The sequence below is a fragment of the Buteo buteo genome, chromosome 5 (genome assembly GCF_964188355.1).
Source record: "Buteo buteo chromosome 5, bButBut1.hap1.1, whole genome shotgun sequence".
In the NCBI taxonomy this organism is placed as follows: Eukaryota; Metazoa; Chordata; class Aves; order Accipitriformes; family Accipitridae; genus Buteo; species Buteo buteo.
The window spans coordinates 11,340,381-11,356,844 of NC_134175.1; the positions used below are offsets into that span (position 1 = coordinate 11,340,381).

The 16,464-nt window shown below is 43.3% G+C and overlaps 1 protein-coding gene across 10 annotated transcripts in view; it reads left to right on the forward strand.

Moving 5' to 3' along the window:
• HDAC4 (histone deacetylase 4) overlaps positions 1 to 16,464 on the forward strand; it is a 263,373-nt gene that overhangs the window by 187,126 nt on the left and 59,783 nt on the right. For 8 of the 10 annotated variants that reach the window (XM_075027809.1, XM_075027810.1, XM_075027813.1 and 5 more), the window contains 3 exons: positions 386 to 502; positions 590 to 788; positions 4,196 to 4,425. In XM_075027809.1, coding sequence (XP_074883910.1) covers positions 386 to 502; positions 590 to 788; positions 4,196 to 4,425 — 546 coding nt within the window. The remainder of the gene's footprint in view (positions 1 to 385; positions 503 to 589; positions 789 to 4,195; positions 4,426 to 16,464) is intronic. The other 2 variants (XM_075027807.1, XM_075027808.1) reach the window with 1 other exon arrangement.

Consider the following 16,464-nt stretch of genomic DNA (forward strand, 5'->3'; position numbering starts at 1 on the left):
GACTGAGCAGAAGCAGAGCACCAGTGAGGATGTAGGGGTGATCTTTAGTCCCCAAGAAAGATCAAATAAACTGTAAAAGGTCTCTCTGTAGGGCAGCGAGGTTGGCAGCAGTTGCAGAGCAAGATCATCCCTGTGTTGGTTATCCTGGTCTTGTCACCCCTGCGTGGCCACAGCAGCGGCGGTGTTTGGGGCATGTACCTAGTCGGTGCTTGTTTAGGCTGGATCTGAAGCACAGCTTAGCTCCCCCGTTCAGTATTTCCAATGTCAGCAGTGAAGTTGCACACTCTGTACGTTTCTGATGTGTTCTCACAGCAAGCGTACTGTGTCCTCGATCTGATCTGTGGATGCTCTCTCACCAGGACAATGTTCTTGATTTTGTTTCCAGACCAGCTTGGCTCACAGACTTGTGAATCGTGAAGGCTCGGTAACACAGCTGCCACTCTACACATCTCCTTCTTTGCCCAACATCACACTAGGACTGCCTGCAACTGGCCCTTCCAGCGTAAGTTGCGGGGGGACGCAGCCTTTGAAATGTTGCTTGCACCAATTTATCCCTTAACCCACTGTGCCATCAATTCTGCGTTTGCAGGGAGGATCAGCGCAGCAGGATGCAGAGAGACTTACTATCCCAACCTTACAGCAGCGGATCTCTTTATTTCCTGGCACTCACCTCACTCCCTACTTGAGCACTACAACGTTGGAAAGAGATGGGGGAACTGCACATAACCCTCTTCTGCAACACATGGTCTTACTGGAACAGCCAACTGCACAAACTCCCTTAGTCACAGGTGAGCACTCCATAGATAATGTGCAAAACTCAGTCCCAGCTGGGGAAAGAGAGCAAGTGACATCTGTTGGGTTTTTTTGTACAGTCTGTCTCTTGTGCCAAAGAGATACTGCATCATATATGTATTCTGTGGGTATAACATATAACCTTTAGGATGTGTTCGTTGATATGTTGGTTAGTGGATACATTTGCAAAATCAGAGGTTGCCCACCTCATGCAGAGATAGGGGAAAGCTGCCTTGTCATTTTGGTGGAATGAAAATAAATAGTATTTACTTCCCTAAGTAAAGCGTAAGTTTGTGGGCCACAATTTAAAACTGTATTGTTAGAGTTTTAACCACTTTAGATTAACGTGGAGACAAAAATGTTGTGTCTTATGATTACCCTTCCTGTTTATCACGGATGGTTTCTATTCTCTATATGAAAGGCATGCATTTACAAAATCTCAGATTAAAATACTTGCTTTTCATCATTATTATAAATGGCAAAAGCATGGCAAAATCAACTGCATTCAAACAGATTGTATTTGTTTGTATATGTTACACTTTCAGTATGCTAATTGCTTTGACTCATTCCTTGTGTCATATTTTCAGAATTAAGTACCTGTGGGAAGGCATATTTCTATAAATAGGGTTGATTCAAAGCAATAATTCCCTGTAGGATGCATTTCTGGTTTACAGTGTGTAATGTTGGGACAAAGGATGTTCTGCATAAGTTATAGATGTGTTGATTTTTATTTCTTTCATTCCATTTCTAATGGAAACTCTTGAGAGATGTCGATCACTGAAGCATTACAGCACTGCTCACTGGTTTGGCTCATGTCTGGTTTTACATTCACATCCCAGGAATATACATGGAGTTGTGATAAGCTTATAAGCATATACATAAGGGGAAGCTGAAGCACAAAAGTGTGGTATTTAGCCAGCACTCTGAGGCATGAGAGTGGTGCGTGCAGATTCCTTGAACCTTTACGTAATGTTCTGTTGCCTCCTTCTGCCGTGGTTGCTGTGGCATGACAAGTTTACACAGAGTCATGGCATGGCTCTTCACCAGTTGCCCTTTGCCCAAGGTCTGTTGATGAAGAGCCATTGGAGAAGACTTCCCCTCTTACCCTATCACCAAAACTTTGTTCTCTGTTTGTGCTGGTGTTTGCTTTAAAGCACATGTAGGAAGAAGTGCTGTTCTGTTTCCTATTCGACCTCTCTCAAAGCTTCCCTCAGTTACAGGGTACTGTGTTTGCTTTCAAGTTGTATTCCTTCTAGTCCACCTGCTATGTGCAGTGTTTTCAAAGTGAGTACAACATGTTATAAACCAACACTTGGAGAAATATTCACAATACAACAGAGCAACAAGAAGAAACACACATTCCAGATGCAGCAACTGAAAGAGAGCAAGCTAACACATGGTCTCAAAAGCCCTAAGTGGACTGGCTGCCAAACTACAGTTAGTACTTCTAACTTCCTTGGAAGCAAAGTGGAGTTTATTAGTATTCTGCTTATAGCCTTCAGCTCTGGAGATAGTCTCCTGACGGCTGCAAAATGATCCAGCATGATGACATGTTCTTTCTGTGCAGCAAGGTAGGCCTGGGGGTTTTGGGAAACTAGAGCAGAATTCCTTAGGTCTGCTGTTCCTCTTGTGACAGGTTACTCTAGATAATATCCTTCACATTGATGTGTATGTCCTGAGTAGGAACAAGGTGTCTCCCTGGAAAGCTTTCACAGGGGGACCTTGGTCATTCACTTGGAGGAAGGTAGTCTTCCAAGGTGTCTTATGCAAACCGGATAGGATCCCTTCCTCTGCTGTCTAATTTGAACTTTTGGGAAGAGGAACTGTGCTAGAAGGGAGACAGACCACATCTTTCCAAATTATTCATCTATTCATACACACACAGACATATGTGTGTGTATATATACAAACACATTTATAGAGACATGCATTTATAAAATAAGATACCTTCTTACATGATCCTTTTCAGAAAAGCAAAGGGTAGGAGAAACTCAGAAAATCTTTACCCAAGAAGAAAAGCTTTCAAATGAGTGAGATTCTTCCACATGGGGCAGTTCTGTGAATCAGTGGAAAAAGGAGGTTATGTCCTGGGACAGAAATGTCAAGGTGTTTCTAAACCACTGTATTCAGCTGGCTGCAGACTTCTGGGCAGTTTCTCTCCCTTCTCAACCAAAGACGGAAGAAAGAGAAGATACAACTTCTATGACCCTTGAACTGGGCAGTATTTCTGAACATTACTGACCATTTGCACAGTCTTTAGTTTGTTTTATACAGAGGTAAAGCAAAAGAGTACTTTTTTCCTAAAAGTGTGTGCAGCCTTTTCTACATTAGGGAGACACTAGCAGTGCCTTTGTACCCCAAGGTAAAGTGAGCAAAAGTAAATGCTTATGCTCAGCTCCTCCACCCTTGGGTTTGGCTTTGTGTTGGGTGTGTTTTCATGTCCCAGCTTTCTAAGAAGTATGTAAAGGTATGTTTTTGGAGAGCAGAGCAAGAACTGGCTTACCCCAAGAACAGCTAAAAAGATAAGGCACTTCCTAAAGACATGCCCTTACCAGAGCTCAGATAGGTATTTCACATGGTAGTCATCAGAGACACCTAAATTGCCAAGGGCATGTGAGTAACGCAAGTTATCCCAAAATAACTTTATGTTTTCATTAAGTTACTAGCATGTATACACAGGACAGTGATGGAAACAATTCTAGCTATTTGTCATCTTGGCCTCATAACTTTCTTTCTACAGAAATAATGAAGCCTGATGGTTCCCATATTCCTGAAATGCTTCAAGGGAGTGCCTTTTTCCAACACAAACCTGGTCAGGTGTTTATCACATGGAAGTTTTCATCCCTAGTCATTTCTGTGGGTGGGGTATAGCACAGCTAAGGGCAGACTTGCTTCCCTACATGGTCTAGAGTGGGAAGCAGCTTCATCAGCATCCATCAGCCTTCAGCATATCCAGTGAGCATCCTGTAAGGTATAATTGCTGGATGCTGTGGGGTGGCAGCTTGGGTTGGTCCTTTCTTAGAAATGAACCTGGGATTACTCCCTATACCAAGGCAAGCTATAAGACTTAAACTTTTCCAAACTACCACTGTGATCTTAATTCATGTCACTCACTGAGCAATGGAAGGGTCTAAGGTATTGCTGATTTTAAGAAATGAAATGTTTCTGTAGCGTCTCTGAGTAAACAAAGAAAGAATTCAAAAGAAAGCAGAGTATTACTCCATCCAATGGTAATTAATTGTTATCTGTTCTCTTTTAAGGATGCTTCAGCTGTAAATGGCGAGGTGGCTGGTTTTAACGTTATATATCATTGTCACCATCAGAGTTACTCAACAGCCGTTTTCTCCCTTCCTTTCTTCCTTTTTTTTCTTCTCTGCTGTTTTTTCCTCCATATTATCTTCAGACTGGTATCTTTCAGGACTGCCCCTCCATGCACAGTCCCTGGTTGGTGGAGAACGGGTCTCCCCTTCAATACACAAACTCCGACAACATCGCCCGCTGGGGCGCACGCAGTCTGCTCCCCTTCCCCAGAACGCCCAGGCCCTCCAGCAGTTAGTGATCCAGCAGCAGCACCAGCAGTTCTTGGAGAAACATAAACAGCAATTCCAGCAACAGCAACTGCACATCAACAAGGTAGGCATGATGCTTTTAAAGTCTTTCTTCCTCATACAGCATCAATACCAACGTTAGCCAACGCTGTTTCAGAGTTTCTTGCACAGTAGCGTATGTGGTCTCGACCTCCGTAACCAACTGGCCTTCATCCTTGAACCTCTTTTTCATAATTTTGAGAAATCCATTTACAAGGATGTGGACATCCATCACCAAGGCAAGGATCAATACCTGTGTTGTAGATGGTGGAAAGGCAGTACAGTTCAAATTTCTGGCTTTCCAGTAGTACTTTTTAAAGTTGTCATTGCTGCCATTCATCCACATCAGGACCTTTTGTCAGTTTTGTAGCAGAAAACATAAAATGCTGTCAAGGAATATGGGGCAAATACCTACTGTGTATATATTCAGTTTGAAAGGGAGAAGGAGCAGTAATATGGATTTAAGAAAAAAGCAAAATCGAGGGATTTCAGACACGATGCCAGAAGATAATTGAAAGCAAAGATATTCAGATTTACTGAAGCACTTTTCACTGGAATTACCTTTGGAAAGAGAAAAGCTGTTCCCATCTCCAGTCCAGATTCTCTAAACTATGGCCCTGTGTAAAGCATTGCGGTGTCCTATCCATTTCTTTTCCTGAAAATGAGGACAGTATTGCTGTGCATCCTGCAGAGGTTGTTTTGAAGATTAATTAGATGTGATTCAAAAATTGCTTTGAAGAAAGCAGGCACTATGTTTATTTTCTCACTTTCTGTAAATCACTTGGAGGACATCAGGTGAATGTTGCAGAGCACCATTCATCAGTGCACAGATTTTGCAATTGCTGCATAGCCAAAGTCATCTGTCTGGGCATCCTAATACTACAACAAAGCGGAAACAAAGCTACTTTGAGGTGATTGCATTGAGTATGCATTAAAAAAGACAAAATCTATCCTGATGTTTTAGCCTCTGGGAAGGTAAAATTCACCTTTTATGTACAAGAGGTCTGATCACAAGTGGTATGGGTGGAGCTGTGACGTTTACCCCAGCTGAGGTTTTCTCCCAGGATTTCAGAAGGCCCAGTCTGTTGCTAGACTTGCAATATAAAAAGGCTGTTAGGGAAGGGGGAAATCAACCCTAATCAGTGTGATATTTTTCTGACTCTGATTTATACTGTTTTGAGGCTTTCTAAAGACTTTTCTCAAGGAGTTCCAGTGGTGGCTTTCTTTAAGAAACAAGCAAATCCAGTAGTAGGTTTCAGGCTCAAGAGGACAAGTTTGATGGCAAGTGGACCTTTCAGGTTGCTGCAGTTTAATTTATGGTGGAGGTTTCTCCAAATATTTTCACTGTTCCAGTCCTATGAGAAAATACAACTACGAGAGCTGGATTAAAAAAAAAAAACAACACACAACCCCCCAAAACTTTGTTTATAGACTCGAGCTAAGGCAGGATGATTACACAAGTTACTGACGTCAATCATGTACTTCTGGAGAGCTGCCACTGCGCACTGCATGTGCCAGCCCTGGACCTCATTCAGCCCCACACACTGGGGTGGTGGGGAGCTGCTGCTGCCATAGAAATTTCCCTTATCCCCCTCCAAACATGCTTTGTGACCAGGATTGTCGGACGCGGGGCACTAGGTAGGGTTGCTTTGTTCAGAAATAAATGTCAGCTTGGTGGTTTGTTTGTTTGAGGTTTTTAAGGCTTTTCCGTTGCCAACGCTTGTAAGCGTCCAAAGACTTCACCGTGACGTACCCGCTGAACTCATTCAGACTTTCGCTTGGACCTCCCAGGAGCTGGAGAGCGTGTGCGACCAGAGCCGAGCAAGTCCTCCCGCAGCACTCTGAATTTCAGCTTTGTTAGAGCTGTGATCTGTCACATCCATAGCAGAGCCAGGCAGGCGGGGGGGGTGTGGGGTGTGTGTAATTAAACTGATTGCACAGGGGCGATTTCCCTGTGTTTGATTTATATAAGTAATGAGTTAAAATGGTTTTGGTACTAGTGCTGTATGCGTGTGGCAAATTTATCCCGTGGGATAGCATCCAAGTGCTGACATGGAAAAAGACTTTTCCCAGATGCATGGATATTTTAAGACCCTTGTGTGTAGGAGAGTTAGGGTGCAACTAAAAATAATGTAATAGATTGCTGCCTTTTAATTATTAGCAGAACTGACAGCAGTGTCTGTTAAGGTTGTGTTGGATTTCCTGTAAATAACACAAGGCTGTTTTCAATTGCTTGTGATTTTTCCAAACTTTTAAGATTTTGGCCCTAAACTTTCCCTGCTAGGTGTCTACATCAGATGAAATTTTTGAGAAGATTGCAGCCAAAACAAGTCTTGCTATTTCCAAGAAGACAGCTAAGGAAAAATATGTTGTTTTGCTCCTGATTAAAATAATAAGAATAATCATCTAAGGAATTCGGCTGTGAAGCCTTGGTGCCCGAGGCTTTGGAGCAGTAACTTGGAATTGGACAAATGAGGACAGGGCGGGTGGCTGGGTAGGGAAGGAGAATGCAGAGGGATGGGTTGGGTGGGACGGGTCCAAAGAAGGGACAGGGCTCCTTGGGGTGACTGGAGGGGAGTGTGTTCCCCGAGGTGCGAACCCTTCCAGCATGGGCTCTGAAGTCCTTGGTCTACTGCTGTCAGCAGCAAAATGGGGATTGCCTGAGCAGAGCGAAGCGCATGGTTCATCCTGTTCAGGAGCCCTGAGTGACTCCCCTGGCTCACCACAAGGCTCTGTATGGAAAATGAGGGTTCCAGCCCTGCTCATCTGATTTTCATGTTGTCACCCAGTGGTGACATTTGCATTTGCTTTAAAGAGCGGAAAAAAACACACACACACAAGCCGCACAATGCCCCCCAAAAATGGGGACAAGAGAGACATGCATGAATAAAAAGAGCATTATTGAAGTTGCCACACTGAGCAGTCAAGCTAGGACATGGGAGTAGTTAAGTTTCCCGTGCAAGTCTTGCTCTCTCTTTTTTTTTTTTCCTGCATCTTTTTGATCCAGTTTTTGATAATCAACTGGTGTGTCTTTTACAAGACTCTGAAGGTAGTACAGAGAAGGGTAAGAGCGGGGCTGTTCTCCAGTGGTGTGCACCCTCATTTGTTGTAGAAATCGGAGGACACATAAGGAGTGGAAGGGGGGAAAGAAGGGGCCTTAGGGCTAAGACAGCTTGACGCTGTGGCAGGGAATTGGCTTTCTCCTCTCTGCTGCAGAGCTGTGTCTCAGTGAGGAGATCCAGCCAGCAGGCAGCTTACAGCGGCACGCTCATCTCCTCCATGCCCTTTGCAGGACAGGGAAACGGAGCTACTAGCTGCAGAGGTGTTCTTGCACACCTAAAACATGTAGTCTTGAAATCAGCCTTATCGTATTGAAACCCCATCCAGTTTTCCCCATTCCAGGGCTTTCATAATCTCTGGCCTGGCTGTGCATTTGGTGACATGGAGCAGCTCTGCTCCCCGCCTGCTGTCAAGTCATCGTGAACACAGACATGATAATACTTGCAGAGCACTTGTGTGCTCTAATGATTGAACTGCAAAACTGTGTGTAAAAATCAATAACTCTTTCTTCAGAACTAGGTTTTGAGACATTAAATGAGGTTCTGGATAAGATACTGAATCACTTCTTGCTAATTGAGCTCTGCGCAACCTTTGATCAGAATGAGACGTGTGCCTTAAAATAGTAAATACTAAACAGTCCTGAAAATAAAAGCTATACATTAACACAGATGCACGGGAGCACTGACCTGAAACTACACAGGCAACGTGTGTTCACGTGTCCCACCTTTTTGCATGTTTAACGTTCAAACCTCGGGAATGTTTTTTCCCCATGGTCAGAAGAGCTTTGCTGGGCGAGGGGGCTTGCTTTGCCATACGATAAATATATGCAGCAATCCCAACATAGTTTCATCTTCAGCAATTACATTTTCTCTGCAGACTTCAGTCTCTTTTAAGATGCAAATTTTAGTCTTTTATATACGAGAGAGAGGAGCCATGATATGCTCATGGTTCTCTGTGTCATTTGGAGGCCAGCATTTGAGGGGGTATTTTTGTCGCGACAGCAAACCAGGTAAAGTAGGACACTGTTCTCTGAGTAGACTCCATGTATTTTGAGTTAAAAGTGTTAGCTTTTCAGCATGGTAGATCTTGAAGCAGCAACTCCCTTTCTAAAGAGAAATACACAAGTGAGATTTCTGTAAATTCTATCCTGGAAAACTCAACTTTTTACCTTTCCGTAGTAAAGATGAGTGTTTTTGCTTTAGTCCCCTGGATGTATAATTCACGAAGCCTTACTAGAACAGATAATCTCCCTTTTAGTGCTGAAGTGTACTGTTAAGCAGATCAACACTGAGCTTCTGTGGTCAAATTATGGTTCTTCCGAGTAAACCCCATTTTTAGCATACCCTTGAAAGTGAGGTGTTTCTCCTGCTGTGGCATATATATGGCAACATATATACACCAGACTACAGTGCCTCAACTTGTCTGGTGCAGCAGCGCTGGGTGTATACGTTTTTATTAACACCTAGAATTTAACCTTGCTATTTCCTGGTGGTGTTGTTTTTTTTTTTTTGTTGTTTTTTTTTTTTTTTTTTGGAATGCATTAACTGTTTAGCCTCAAGTGACTCCTGGAGTAGCTTTTCATATGTAATGTTTAATTTGTAGTATTAGAAAAATACAGTGTATTAGGTTGCATTGCACAACATTCAGGTAGGGCTATTAACCTTTCAACAGTTTAAGGGTAGCCTGTTTTTGAAGCACCCAGATGTAACTTTGGATATAACAAGTATCGAAAAAGATCCCTGGAAAACCTCCTTCAGCATTCCTGCTAAATGTCTCAGTCGGCTGAAGATGAAATGCTGTTTAGCAGGATGCCAGACGATTGGCATTCCTGTGCTTGTGCATTGTCACACCTATTACTGCGTAAACGCTGTTAAGTGATTTTGCCAGGAGCCGTTGTTCTGCGGGGTGTCTGTTGCTGCAGATCTGGTGATATGTAGATGTGTACCTGATACAATCAAGCCCATAACTCCAATTATTTGGGAGAGGGGGGAAAGAAAACAGCTTCTGCTGGTGCCAAGGTGTTTTCTTCTCACTCCCCTTCCTTTTCCCCTCCAGGCGGTCCCTGTTCTTCGATTCATTACAGTTTGGGTCATTCCCTCTTGTCTAGGCACAGAGGCCAGCAGTCTTGTGGTTCTTTCAGCAGCTAGGCTGCCTCAGACAGTTATTTTTTTCCTGCTGTCTCATCACTTCAGGGAAAAAAACCCAAGAGATTTTTCTAGGCTTTGGCTGCTGCAGAAGGCTCTGCCAGCTCCCTACAACTTGGAATCTCCCCATAATCCTTTATCGTCTCTTGTTTCTCCTCAGTCTATAAAAGTTAAAAATTAGAATCCAAGAGGTACCTCACGTGGGAAGAGTCATATTGATAGCCAGAAGAGCAAGGCTTGTGTTATCATTTCCAAGTAATTAATTCAAGCCCCCAGCAATATGTTTTCATCTTTGAGCACTTGTCCACTTGCACACTCCCCTGCGGATGCACTCTTGCCTTATGCCTCTCTGCTAGTGCTCTTCTTTCTCTTGAGCATCCCAGCCGGTGTACCCACTCCATACTGCCTACCTTCCACCTCTCAATTCCTAGCCATGTCCTTAACTCAAGACCAACACTTTTTTGGCCGTCTGTCTCAGGATGTTTTTGAGCTGAGTCTTTATCATCTCTTTTCTTTCTCTATTTTCTTCCTAATTTTCATCAAAACTGTGTCTCCAGCTATCCAGAGTTGTTCTCTTTCTTCCCTGAGTTTGTCCTTCATCTCCAGAGGGAGGAAAGAGAGGTTTCTGCTGGCTTCTGCCCAGCATGGCATGGTCAGGGCCGAGCCAGTCTGTCGTCCTCCCTTGCTTCCTGGCTTCTCTCTTTCTCTGGTCAGTGGGACATGCTGTGGCACCCCACCAACACCTGTGTCCCCCACAGTGCTGTTCAAGGGAGAGCAGAACTCTGCGTGGTTGATGGTACCAGCACAGAAGAGGCTGAGGCTGGCTTGGTCATGGCTGGTACCTTCTGCTACTCCACCCTGTTCACAAAACAGGGAAGTCACTCCACTCTGCTGGGCATGCTCTGCACTTCCCAGGATATAAACTGGATAGTTATCAACAGTAGTGCTGCCTCCACCACCTTCCAGTGTATCCCTACCTGCATGAAGTTTTGACTAGTTGTACATATCTGGCAAAGTGGAATGGGGCTTTGGTGTGTTGTCAAGTATAATCTCTTTGAGCTTCTACTAGCTGTAGATAACCCTGGATGAGTTGTACGGAAATGTGATGATTTATTCTAAACTTTGAAGGTGTGTGTGGTTGTTTTCAGCCTCTAACCTCTATCCTTGTATCCTGGTTTCAGCTGGGATAGAGTTAACTGTCTTCCTAGTAGATGGTACAGTGCTATGTTTTGAGCTCAGTATGAGACCAATGTTGATAACACTGATGTTTTCAGTTGTTGCAAAGTAGTGTTTAGTCTAAAGTCAAGGATTTTTCAGCTTCTCATCCCCAGCCAGTGAGAAAGCTGGAGGGGCACAAGAAGTTGGCACAGGACACAGCCAGGGCAGCTGACCCAAACTGGCCAACAGGGTATTCCATACCATGGGACGTCCCATCTAGTATAGGAACTGGGGGCTAGGGGCAGGGGGATCGCCGCTCGGGGACTAACTAGGCGTCGATTGGCAGTGGTGAGCAACTACGCTGTGCATCATTTGTATATTCCAATTCTTTTATTATTGCTGTTGTCATTTTATTAGTGTTACCATTATCGCTATTAGTTTCTTCTTTTCTGTTCTATTAAATCGTTCTTATCTCAACCCATGAGTTTTACTTCTTTTCCCGATTTTCTCCCCCCATCCCACTGGGTGCGGGGGGAGTGAGCGAGCGGCTGCGTGGTGCTTAGTTGCTGGCTGAGGTTAAACCACGACACCTTGATGCACACCAGTCTGTCCAGCAACACTGAAGTCTCTGAAGGGCACGACTGAGGTATTCCCTCCAGAAGAGATGCCCTTTTCCACAAGACTGTTATTAACCTCATATCTGAAACAGTCCCATCAGTGATTCAAACTTCTTGTCTACTTTCAGTAACCATTACCGTGATGAGCAACACTGGAGAAATGCCACGTTCCCATGTTGGACTCGTAAACTGGAAAAGATCTTGAGAATAGATCTATCTCAAGTTTTACTTAAAGTCATGCCCAATTTTCATCTCTGTCAGTCTTTGATAACTGAGGTGATCTGTCATGTTCAGTGTTGAAGGAGCCTTGTCCTTTTAATTGTGGAGGACCAAAAATTTCTTCTGTAACTGCTTGTCTTCTTAGGAGAAAGATCAAGGTGCACAGCTTCATCGGAGTTGGTCTGTCCAGATAGGCAGCTTTGCTATGCAGTTCTGTGGAAGTTCTTCAGCTCTGCTTCTGCTTCCCAAGCTCTTCAGCTACCTTTTAGAACCAGACAGGTCCCTGTGACACTTGTTGCCTAAAGAAAAAGTGCATTACTTATATCCTTCTAGGAGCTTCTCAAGCATTTTCTGTTAGGGACTCTTCATTAGTCTGTGATGAGTAAACAGACGTTTCTAGCCTGTTTAGTAGTGTCTTCAAAGTCTTCGGTGTCCTAAGAACTTACCACTACAGAGACGGTATCATGAAGAAGTAGATATATCGTATCTAGTAGAAAATCAGATGCCAGCTGACCTGAAATTTAGTAGCAAAGAAATGCAGCTTTTTTTTCTTTTTGAGGCATTCCACAGAAAAATGATGAATTGTTTGGTTTTCCTTGTATTGTGACGTGATGTTGCTATGATCTTTTTTTTCTTTCTGTTCTTTGTATTTCAAAGACATAGATAAGAAGTCTTGCCAGCTGCATCGAGTCTTTTAAAAATGCTTGTGACTAGAGCTGTATAGTTTCTTCCATACTGCAGTAGTTAGCTGTCTGAGGCTAGAGAGGCAGTGCCTTTAACAATGTTTTATGGTGACAGTATGTGATAGCCAGAGGCAACTGTGTTTGAAAATAGAGGAGTGACTTCATTGCAAAGGAAGCTAGAAAGCTAAGGGAAGGAGAAGTTATCTGTGGTGCTTTGTATAATTGTTTACTATTTCAGATATATTTGTAAGCATTTTTAATGCTATCTTAACTTTATATTCATTCCCTTGCACTTTTATTACCTTAAATTTTCTTAAATTACTTGAACATGTGTTTATAAAATTGCAAAAATGGAAGATTTTTAGGGAGTTTTAATGGGCCTGGGATGCACATATCATGTATTATATGGAATATGTTCATAACAAAGTGCTTCCTTTGAAAAATTGTCCTTTAAGAAGAATAGGGTTGCAGCAGCCAGAACAAATGACACACCAAGAGATTCACTTTGTATTAGGAAAGCAAACTGAATGTTTGCAATGTCCTTGTCATTGACCACTTGGTCTTTCAACCTTCATTGTGTTTTTCATTTAATTCTTATATTTTTATGGAGTTGGAATAATTTAAAACTTATAGGGGATTACACTGCTTCTCATTTCCATTAGATTTGACAATGACATTGTAAGTTATTATCCCAGCAATTACCTTGCGTAGTTCATAAGTTCAAAAGGTATTAAGTTCAAAGCTTGAGACCTTAGATCCAAGCAGAAAAAAAAGTAGCAGAAGATGGTTTACGATGATTTAATTATCTTTAAAACAGATGATATTCATCAAGCCCAAGAGACCTTAAAGAAAATTGATGGAAGAACTACCTTTAGTTTAATGCGGTTTAGTTATCCAGTGTGTATTACAGGTAATGAAACTGGGAGCAAGGGAAGGTACCTTACAAAAATCCTTGAGAAGTTTTGACCACTGAATCTTTTAGATTGCAGGAACCTCATGAGATCATTTAGTCCAATGTCCCTGCTTGAGCAGGGTCAGCTAGAGCAGGGTGCCCAAGACCATATGCAGTTGGGTTTTGAATATCTCCAAGGATGGAGACTCCACAACCTATATGGGCAACCTGTTCAAGTATTTGACTACCCTCACAGTAAAAAATATGTTTTCTTGTGTTCAGAAGGAATTTCATGTGTTTTAATTTGTGCCCATCGCCTCTTGTCCTGTCACCTGTGAGTGCAACCTATCAGACCCCGTGGACTTACATATGTCCAGGTTTTATTAAGTGCTCCCTAAACCTGGTGGTTCTCCACCAAGGTTAAGTCTTCCTTGCTCCAGACTTTCCCTCTGGTCTCAGGGTCCTGGCATTCCTGAAGGACTGTCTTACTAGTAAAGAAGGCATTAAGTGCCATGGCCTTTTCCATGTCATTTGTCCCCAGGTCCCTTCCCCCATTCAGCAGTGACCCCTTGATTTCCCTAGTCTTCCTCTTTTCTTTCTTGATGCCCTTCACGTCCCTTGCCAGATTCAGCTCCAGGTTGTCTTTGGCTTTCTTAACACCATACATACAAGTTCAGATAGCAACTCTCTATTCCTCTTGGGTTACCTGTCCTGTTTTCAACTCTTGTACACTACCTATTTATACCTTGAGTTCAGTTAGGAGCTTCTTCCTCATCCATGCAGGCCTTCTGCAGCCTGTGCTTGATTTCTTACCTGTTGGGATGGATCTTTCTTGAGCTTGTAGAATGCTTGAGTATCAGCCAGCTCTCCTGGATGCCTCTAATCTCCAGGGCTGTATCCCATGGGACTCTTCCAAGCAGATCCCTGAAGAGGCCAAAGTGTGCTCTCCTGAAATCCAGGGCTGTGGTCCTGCTTTTTGCCCTGTTCCCTCCTCTTTGGATCTTCAACTCCACCGTCTCATGGTCACTGCAGCCAATGCTGCCTCTGTGTCTTCCACATCCCCAAACAGTTCTTCCTTGTTTGTGTCAGGTCCAGGACAGCACCTTCCTTTTTGGCATCTTGATCATCTGTGTCAGGAATTCATCATCCATACACTCAAATCTCCTGGATTGCTTGAGCCCTGCTGTCTTGTCCTTCCAACAGACAGCAGGGTGGTTAAAGTCTCTCATGAAGACCAGGACCTGTGAAAGTGAGGCTTCTTCTGGGTGTCTAAAGAAGGCCTCAGCTAATTCTACCTGATCAGGAGGTCTACAGCAGTCTACCCACTACAAGAGTGCTCATCTTGGTCTGTCCACTTATCTTGACATTTAAGCTCTTGACTGACTCCAGATCCACACCAAGGCACAGATCTCCATGCATTCCTGCTCCTCCCTCACATAAAGAGCAACTTCCCCTCCTCACTGTCCCAGCCCATCCTTCCTAAAAAGCCTGTGTCCCACCATCACAGCACTACAGGCATGTGAACTATCCTACCACATCTCCATGATCCCAAGGAAGTTGTAGCCCTGTAACTGGACACAGTCTTCTAATCCTCCTGTTTGATCCCCATGCTGCGTGTGCTAGTGTAGAGGCATTTCAAAGAGACACTGAAGCCTGCTGATTCCCCAGGACAGGCTTGAGACTTTCCCTATCAGGCTGTTCTGCAGGCACCTCCTTATTTACATGCCTATGTTCAAAGGGGTGCCACTTCAGCTCTTTTTTGTTGATTGCCGTGTCCTTTCTGCTCACACCAGCTTCCTTAGCTGCTTGTTGAGGAACCACTCCCTCCCCTGTTGTTTCTAGTTTAAAGCTCTGACTACCAGCTTGGCCAGCCTGTTGGCAAAGGTATTTTTCCCCTGTTTAGTCAGGTGGATCCCATCTCTTCCAAGAAACTGTTGACTCTCAAAGACAGTTCCACCATTGTAGAAAACAAAACCCTCTTGCCAACAGCAGCCAGTTGTTCGTCAGTACAAAAATATCAGCTCTTGTCACTAAGAGGGATGGGCTGCACCCCCATCTGTACTGGGGGGCCACGTGAACCCTAGAGGGTCTTGCCTTAAGCTTCTAGGCAAGATAATGCCCTTCCGTGTGTCCTGCTCCTCTCAGGAGTCAAGACATCAAAAATGCAGTAATTCTCAAAGTGCTGGAAAGCTGTGGCCCTGCGTCCCAGTCCTTGCAATGCTCCGATTTTAAAAGCTTTGAGCTCCAGTTATTTGAGATCCTCTGCTGTAGCTATGAGCAACGTCTTGCCATCCTTGCTGTGATACTTGCAGGTAATTAATCCTTTATATTACCTTTGTCTGTCTAAATCTGCTTTGTATAGGTTTGCTTAAGTTATATGGCAGAGCCTCTCTTCCTGCGTTTAGGGAAAAAGGCTTAGTTTCAGGTTTGAGCCACTGTTCTTCAAAGAGCAAGTTACTTACAAGTAGTCACTCCTTCTGCATGTGTTCAATAACCGTGTTTTGATTTAGCTTTATTAGATTTAAAATCAATATTGCTTTTCATACCAATGACCTAATCCTTATTAAAGCTCTGCCCTGACAACTTTCAAAGTTCAGCAGTTTCTTTATAAGCCTCTGAAACGGCTACAGCCTGAGCTCTTTTAAAGAAAGGAAATTGATTTATTTACCTATGCTGGATTTAAAAACAGTTCACGTAATTTTTTTTGTTCCAAATAAAAATAAGCAGTCTGAGACAGAGAACTGTGAATTTTATCTCGCCAATGAACTTTAAAAAAGTCTGAGCCTGTGTGAATTATAGTGAAAATTATATTGTCCCCTTTGTTTTAGCATCTGCTTTCAGAGGAGTTCACTACGTCTAGTTAGGAAGATCTGGTTAGAATGATGCTGCTCTTGCAGTTTGCTTCTGTACAGATGTTGTAAGTTGAGTGTCCTCAGTTTCCTCCCAACTAACTTGGTAAGAGTGCAAGTTTTGGAGGAATCTTTCTAAGATGGCCTCTCACTTTACAGATAAAATTCAGGGGGTAATTAAAGAAGAAGCTGGGCAAACAAGGTAGCAGAAACCCTCTTAGATTTGTGTCTCTCTTACTTTTCTTCAGAATTTAATTGCCAGATGTATTGATGGTTGTTACACATCTCCTGTGTGGGTTTGTGAATGGAGTAGCATCCATAGGCATGCAGGCGCAAGAGACTGTTATTTCTTCAGGGGGAAAATCAAGTGCAAAATGAAGGAGACGTCATTAATTGGGACACAGGATTTCATAGTGCTTAATGCCAAATTTGACCTGACTTTTCCCTTGAGTGGTTATTTTGG